The sequence below is a fragment of the Galeopterus variegatus genome, unplaced genomic scaffold (genome assembly GCF_000696425.1).
Source record: "Galeopterus variegatus unplaced genomic scaffold, G_variegatus-3.0.2 Scaffold161, whole genome shotgun sequence".
In the NCBI taxonomy this organism is placed as follows: domain Eukaryota; kingdom Metazoa; phylum Chordata; class Mammalia; order Dermoptera; family Cynocephalidae; genus Galeopterus; species Galeopterus variegatus.
Window position 1 is genome coordinate 295,317 of NW_007726272.1, and position 7,869 is coordinate 303,185.

The window sequence follows — 7,869 nt, forward strand, 5'->3', positions numbered from 1 at the left end:
GAATTTTCCCCCACATCATTCTCAAATCCCATAAACTTTGAGCTGAGTTAAGCCCAGGTCTGCTGGTTTGCATACATGAACTCATCTGCCTCAGTTTCCTCATCTCATATGGGGTTACCAAGAGGACTGAAGAAGGAACCTCAGGTCTGCTGGAACAGGTTCCAGAAAGTTCCAGAGCTCTGGCTGTTACTGTTATTGTCACGGGTCTGGGACAGGTGGAACCAGAAGTTCTCCAAAGGCAAGTAAATGCTTCTAGGCTGCAGACAGCTCTCTGGGGAGCAGCAGAAAGGTCCAAAAGGAGGTGAAGGCAATTAGCACTTGTGCATTTAGCAAACATCTTGGAGTTCTGGAAATAGTGCGTGAGTCTCTCACTAGCAAGCAGGATCAGTACCGAAGGCCATTAACTAAGCTCTGACTCCTGCCTTCTGTCCAGTCCCAGTTCATGTGGTCAGGGTAGGGCTTTTAGGAGACAAATCTGTCCCCCAGGATGATGCTAGGGCCTTTGCAGGGCCGGAGTGACCTGCGGCTAGCAGCAGGTGGCAAGGCACAGCAGTTCGAGGCCCAGCTGGAAGTGAAACTGGTGACAGCAGGCAGCCCTGTGGTCCTTGCCGGGAACCTCACGTGGCAGGCGGGCAGGAAGTTGGCGTTCTCGGCCTCACTGAGCTACCTGCTGAATGACCAGGCCCATGTGACAGGTAGGAGGTGGGACCCTTCTCCCTGACCCCTCTCGTGTGGCCAGGCAAGCTAAGTTGCCCCTTTTGTAATCCCCACCACCCCAACCCCCCTTAATATTAACATCCCATCCCAGGAAAAATCCAGGCTCCAGATCTATTCACAGCTCCTGTGTGAACCCCCAGACTGCCTTCCACTCCGCCAACTGCCCCCCATGAACCTTAAAACAGCAGCTTTTGGACTGTTTTGATTCTGACCCACAGTAAGAAACACATTTAGCATTTTATCCTAAAATGTACATAGCACTGTTTAAAATATTGAACACACAGCCTGGCCTGGGCCCTGAGCGGTGGGAGCAGCCTCTGGGCCCCGGCTGTGCTCCTCATAGGAGTTCCAGAAGCTTCCATGGGAAGGTCAGGAGCCAGGGCTGGGGGGACGCTTGGAGCGGTGGCTGTTGACCACCTGGCATGGGGGTTTTGGGAATTTTAACAACTGGCCCTGGTCTACCAGTGTGTCTGGCTGAATGCCAGTGTTGCAGAAACAAAACTTTCAGAAAGTGAAATTTACCTGTCGGTCCGTGATACGCTGTTCTTTCTCTTCTGTCCCATTTGATTTTGTTTCATTCCACTTTATTTAAACACTTCTGGCTGGGACCCACGAAAAAGTGACTTTTGGGGTTGCCACCGACAGTGCAGATAACATTGTGGGTGACCTAGGTGTTGGCTCTTTGAGGAGTCCCACATCCCCAGGCCCCCTTCTTACCTGGGGCTGGGGGGTGTCAGTCTGGGGGGCTGGCCACACATGCCTGCCACCCACTCCCCCCACAGTGCTGCTGGAGAAGAAGGCGGAGGACAGGCTGCGGGTGGTGGCCCTGGCCGGCGAGCTCTTGGTGCCAGGACTGGTGGGGCTGCATGTCCTGGGCCTGCTGCAGCAGCGGGTTCGCCTCTGGACCAGCTCCCTAAGGATCAAGTATGGCCTCCTGGGTATGATGCTGTAGGCTTAGCTGGGACAAGGATGGGGAGAGGGGATGGGACCTGCACCGTCTCCTGGGGCTGTGGCTCTGTAGGCTAAGGTGTTGCCGTCACCATGGGTTTTTTGGGCTTACCACACTGCTCTTTGGCCAATTAGTCATTCCTTTGGCTCTGAATGGGACCAACCACCTGCCCATTAAAAAAAAAAGTGTGCATTGGGGGACAGTCTCCATCTCTTGAAACTTTCCCATTGACAGGCTTCAACGGAGTGACATTAAGTGGGGCAGAGCTGGGGGGCTTGGCTGAGGGCAGGCTGGGCTAGACCCTTTTCTCCTTGGAGCCCTGGTGGAGGGCCGTCTGGCAGAGGAAGGGCAGGGGTCTTTGGGTGGCCCTGTGCAGGTCAGGAGACAGAGCGGGCGCACGAGTGTAGCACCAGCCAGAAGCTGCAGACGGAGAACAGCTCAGAGGCTGCCTACAGGCTGGAGCTGGGCCACGAGTTCCACTGCACGCAGATCCCAGCGCTGAGCCACAAGGTGGGTGCCCAGGCCGGGTGGGGGGTCTGGAGAGAGTGCCAGGGTCAGGGAAGTGTTGATTTGAGTACCCTGAACTCATCCTCGAAGAGATGGATTTGCTCCCAGTCATGCAGTTAGATGAGAATGGATCTGGGGTTGGAACTTCAGCCTCAGTCTCCTGTCTATTCATTCAGTTGATCTTTGTTAAATACCTACTATATGCCCAGCCCTGGGGGGAGAGCTGTGGCCAAGGCAGCACCTGGTCCCTGTCATCTCATTGCTGGGCAGGGGCAGAAAGTGAGAGTAAAAAAAAATCAAGGGAAACTTGATTGCCGTAGGGGGTAAACAGAGCAGAGGCTGGTCTGAGCAGAGGGGAGTCTAATTTGGGTGGGGCAATGGGGAAGGCCTCTGGGAAGGAAAATATGAGGCTGGCTGGTTATCTAAGTGGTTAGAGCATGGTGCTGATAACACAAAGGTCCAAGGTTTGATCCCTATACTGACCAGCCCTCCCCTGCTTCAAAATGAGAATATGTATGAGACAGTTCTGTTCCCACGGAAGCATGCTCCAGGCAGAGGGGACAGCAAGTGCAAAGGTCCTGGGGCAGGAAGGACAATGGAGCAGTTAAGGACCCATCAGGCTGTCAGAATGGCTGGAAGGGCATTCTGTAAAAGTAAATTTAAACAATTTACTTGTTTAAAGTTGGCCTCTCCCACTGGCCTGTTGCCCCCCATGAGGGTGGGGCCTGTTTCTTCTGCCTCGTTCATCCCTGGTACCTGGTGCTTAGCCTGCACCTGGTCCCTGACTGGTACTCAGGGAAAATGTGTTCAATGAATGAATAAATGAGTGAGCCTGTGAGAAGGCAGCAGAATCCCAGGAATGTGCAGGTTGAAATCCTGATCCATAGGCTGGCCGGTTAGCTCACTTGGTTAGAGTGTAGTGTCGATAACACCAAGGTCAAGAGTTTGGATCCGCGGATCGGCCAGCCCCCAAAAGAAACCCCGATCCTTGTAAGTTCTGTCCAGTGAGTCGGGGTCAGGGGCTGCTGCAGAAGACTGGAAAGTGGTGGTTTGGGGTTTCTGTGAAACAGATTAGGCTCATTTCCCCAGGGTGCCCGGCTGGCTGCTGGCTCTTGCAGCTTTTTATCAGGGCCTTGACTAGGGTGAGGCAAGTGAGACTCTCACCTTGGGCCCAGATTCATTTAAACTCAGTCATCAAGATGAATCATATGGTAGTTTCCCTTTATCTGCAGTTTTCCATTCCAGGGTTTCAGTTACTCGCTGTCAACTGCGGCCTGAAAATATTAAATGGAAAGATTCCAGCAATGAACAATTCATCCATTTAAAATTGCTCGCTGTCCTGGGTAGTGTGATGAAATCTCACACCATTCCAACCAGGACATGACTCATCCCTTTGTCCAGCGTATCCGCGCTGTAGACGCTCCCCGCCCGTTAGTCACTTAGTAGCCGACTCAGTTATCACATGGACTGTTGCAGTATCACAGTGCTTGCAGTCAAGGTCAATAGCTACATCACTCACCTCCCATCATGTGGCATTTATCATGTCACTCACAAGAAGAATGATACAATACAAGATATTTTGAGAGAGAGACCGCACTCACATAACTTTTATTACAGTATATTGTTATAATTGTTCTGTTTTATAATTACTTTTTTTTTTTTTTGGCGGCTGGTCGGGGTGGGGATCTGAATCCTTGACCTTGGTGTTGCAATACCACACTAACCAACTGAGCTAACCTGTCGTCCCTCTATAATTACTTATTGTTGTTAATCTCTTATTCCTGATTAATAAATTAAACTTTATCATAGGTATGTATGTATAGAAAAAAACATAGTGTATCTACGGTTTGGTACTATTTGCAGTTTCAGTTATCCACTGGGGGTCTTGGGATATATTCCCCATGGATAAGGAGGGACTACTGTATTCTAATGCACAAAATCAAAATCATGACCCCCAAGATCCTGTGCCTCCTGCAGAACTGTCTCCCCAGAAAAGCAAGCCTGTATCCCCAGGGTGTGGTGGGAAGAGGCCCAGGAAGAGGCCTGGTCGGGGATCTCACTGCTGCTGCATGTCCCCAGCTCCAGCTCCGGCACGAGGTGGGCTCAGGCCACCTGCACTCGCAGCTGGAGGTGAGCTACGGGAAGCACTGGGACCAGAGTAGCAACAGGAGGCGCCTCCGCGTCAGCCTGACCTTCAGGAACGACTCGGCGCCAGCCCTGAGCAATTACTTCATGGAGGTGAGCCCAGCCACCATCACAGAGCCGTGTCCCTCAAGTCCCCCTCTCCACATGTCCCTTTGGGCCTTGGTCGCAAGGACGCAGGCTTCTAAAACTTAGGCTTGGTGACATTACTTTCTGCATCTCCAGTCCCTGTGCCCCTGGGGCATCAAACATTTGCTGGAGTGATTGGGAAACTCAGATATCCAACTATTAAAATGCATTTTGGAAATGGGTTCACTTTTAGGTTTGCTGGAGGGTTCTTTTTGGTAAGTCAAGAAGGACCGAGTGCTCAGCTGGACAGGTGACAAGTGTGCTCTTATAAAACACACACTTAACTTTGCGTGTTTATTTTTAAATTTAAAATTTATTTTTATTTTAAATTTTAATTGTAGTATAATATGTGTGACTTAAAATTTATCATGTTAACCATTTTTAAGTGTGTAATTCAGTGGCATTGGGTACATTCACATTCTTATGCATCTGTCAGCACCATCCATCTCCAGAACCTTTTCATCTTCCAAACTGAAACTCTGTACCCAGCAAACACTAAAACCCCTTTACCCTCTCCCCCGAGCCTGTGGCAACCACCATTCTACTTTCTGTTTTATGATTTAGACTATTCTCGGTACCACATGTAAGTGGAATCACACGGTATTCGTTCTTTTGTGTCTGGCTTATTTCACTTAGCATAATGTCCTCAAGGTTATCCATGTTGTAGCATGCATCAGAATTTTCTTCCTTTTTAGGGCTGAATAATATTCCACTGTCTGCATATACCACATTTTGTTTATCCGTTCATCCATCGATGGACACATGGGTTGCTTTCAACTTTTGAGTATTGTGTATAATGGTGCTACGAACATGGGTGTACAACATCTGTTTGGGCCTTTGCTTTTAATTCCTTTGGGCATATACTAAGAAGTGCAATTGCTGGGTCATATGGTTATTATGTTTTTAACTTTTTGAGGAACCTTCATGCTGTTTTCCATAGTAGCTGCACTGTTTTACATTCCCACCATCAGTGCACAGGAGGGTGGATTCAGGAAAGGTGAAGGGAGTGTTTAAGTCAGGGCGAATGGCATGAACAGGCAGGGTGGTGGGAAACTGTACAGTGTGCGTGGCAGGGGGCTGTCTTGAAACTGCCAGGGACAACCTGTAATCCAACAAAATCAGGTTTAATCACTTGCTGCAATGGGGGAGATCACACACCAGAAGAACTATGAAGCATCTTGCCAAACAACGGGAAGGATGGAATTGCCCTAGGATTTGGGAGAACAGTGGAGTTTTGGTAAAATTTAAATGAAGTAGTGCTTTGATGGATTCAGAGCAAAGCAGGGCTGTGAGCAAAGGGTCCCACATTAGCCTGTTCTGCAAAGTGGCGCTAGGGTCCTGATGTCCCAGAAACTGCAAAGTTAAGGTTGATAAGGGCTGTTGTGTTCAGAAAGCCCTTATCAGGTGCTCTGCAGCTGGGCAGGAAATCCAGGCAGCTTTTCTGTGTCCAGGTGACTTAGATCCTCCAGGTGAGAGTAGGATGTTTTATTCTCACTGGTATAACTTCAAACAACAAAGTTTCTGGTAATGATTTTATAGAACACATTTTCTCAATGAATAAAAAAGGCAGAACTCACTCAAATATATATATATATATATATATATATTTTTTTTTTTTTTAACTTTCTCACCTGTATAATTAGACCATACAGGGTGAGAGGTGGGATGGCAGGAGCTGCACTGGGATGGTGAGCTGGGGCACGTCCTGACAGCCAGGGAGCTCAGGCTGACCCCTGGCTGGAGAGTCAGTGGTATGTTCTAGGCCAGGAGTGGTGTGATCAATTGGCACGTTGGGGGTGGGCATTCTCCAGTTTGTGCTGCAGGTGCCTGAGAGGAAGGTGGATTGCCGCACACAGCTGTACCATTTGAGCCTCTGCCAGCCCCATGTGGAGAGCAGCACACACCTGAAGGTGCAGCTCAATGAGCGTCTGCCCTTCGTGGCTGGCTTGTGGTGGAAGGACACCTCCCGGGCCACCCTGTGGAAGTGGGAAGGTGAGTGTCTGCTATGAAGCCTCCTGGGCTACAGGCTCAGATTTCTGGCCTCCAGGCCTTTGCTCGAGCCATGCCCACTACCTGGAACACCCTTTCCTTTTGTTTGCTGGGCTAACTCAAGACTCAAACCTTTAATGTGTCCCATGACACTTGTAGGAAGGCCTCTGCCTTCTTCTCCAATCTTATCCCACCCCAGTCTCCGCATTGCCCATTATCCTTCAGCCCTACTGGCCTCTTTTCTGTTCCTCAAACATACCTCAGGGCCTTTGCACTTGCTATTCTTGCTCTCTGGAAAACACTTTCTCTTACTCTAAAAAAGCAGATTTATCCTTGAATTAATTTTTTCAATTAATTTTTATTTTTATTGAAGTGATGCATAGTTTAAAAAGTGAATCTGACAATGAGTTGGTCATTGTGGAAGCTGGGTTAGTGTTACGTGGGAGCACATTATATTATACTCTCTGCTCGTGTATGTACTTGAAATACATTTTTAAAAAGTGAAAATTTATAAAAATATTAATTCTCCTCCTCCCATCTTTTTACCCCCACATCTTGCTTAAAAGAAACCACTGTAAATTCTTTTAGCTGTTTCTTCTGTTATACCCTCCATCTTTTAAAATAATGTAACATGCTGTTATTTCTTGATTTTTCTGTTTTAGGCATTTTCCATAGATTTATTATTAGAGAAGATGAGAATTTAACTTTTACATTAGCCCTTTTCAAATATCTATTTCTCTCCATCCCCTTAAAACGAGTTCCATTTTGTTGGGGCTGACTGGTTAGTGCACTTGGAAGAGAGGTGTGCTGGTAACACCAAGCTCACGGGTTCAGATCCCTGTACTGGGCAGCTGCCAAAAAAAAAGTTACATTTTGTTAACGTTCAATATTTGCATAATCGTGACTCTGTAAATGTCCTTCCTAGCTGAGACATGTGGTGTGCTATGATTATAACTTTTTGTTTTTCCTGGAGTTGTCATTGCCTTTTTTCCTCCTATTTGATTAGTTTTCTATTTTTCTCCTACTAATTATTCCAACACTGCCAAACTCTTCTTCAGATCGTCAAACACTTCAGATTGTTGATCAGCTTCCATTAGTTATGATATTTTTCTTGGAGACCCTGTTCCTATAGCCTGTGTCTCTCTGCTCCAGTGCAGATTAGTTCCATGGCTGTGGTCCTGGGGCTTCCCTTTGCCATCATCCTGGGCATTCCTCTCACTTCCCTTCTGGGTCACAGCCTCTGTTTTTTGTCAAACACTTCAGATTTGTTGATCAGCTTCCACTAGTTATGATATTTTTCTTGGAGACCCTGTTCCTGTAGCCTGTGTCTCTCTGCTCCAGTGCAGATTAGTTCCATGGCTGTGGTCCTGGGGCCTCCCTTTGCCATCATCCTGGGCATTCCTCTCACTTCCCTTCTGGGTCACAGCCTCTGTTTT

At 48.1% G+C, this 7,869-nt stretch overlaps 1 protein-coding gene across 1 annotated transcript in view; it reads left to right on the plus strand.

The window, feature by feature from the left end:
• The window catches only part of LOC103609474, a 119,609-nt gene that overhangs the window by 48,044 nt on the left and 63,696 nt on the right, over nucleotides 1-7,869 (plus strand). Inside the window, exons 21-25 of the mRNA XM_008593793.1 lie at nucleotides 509-695; nucleotides 1,500-1,655; nucleotides 2,043-2,176; nucleotides 4,253-4,411; nucleotides 6,256-6,436. Of these exons, the coding sequence (XP_008592015.1) occupies nucleotides 509-695; nucleotides 1,500-1,655; nucleotides 2,043-2,176; nucleotides 4,253-4,411; nucleotides 6,256-6,436 (817 nt within the window). The remainder of the gene's footprint in view (nucleotides 1-508; nucleotides 696-1,499; nucleotides 1,656-2,042; nucleotides 2,177-4,252; nucleotides 4,412-6,255; nucleotides 6,437-7,869) is intronic.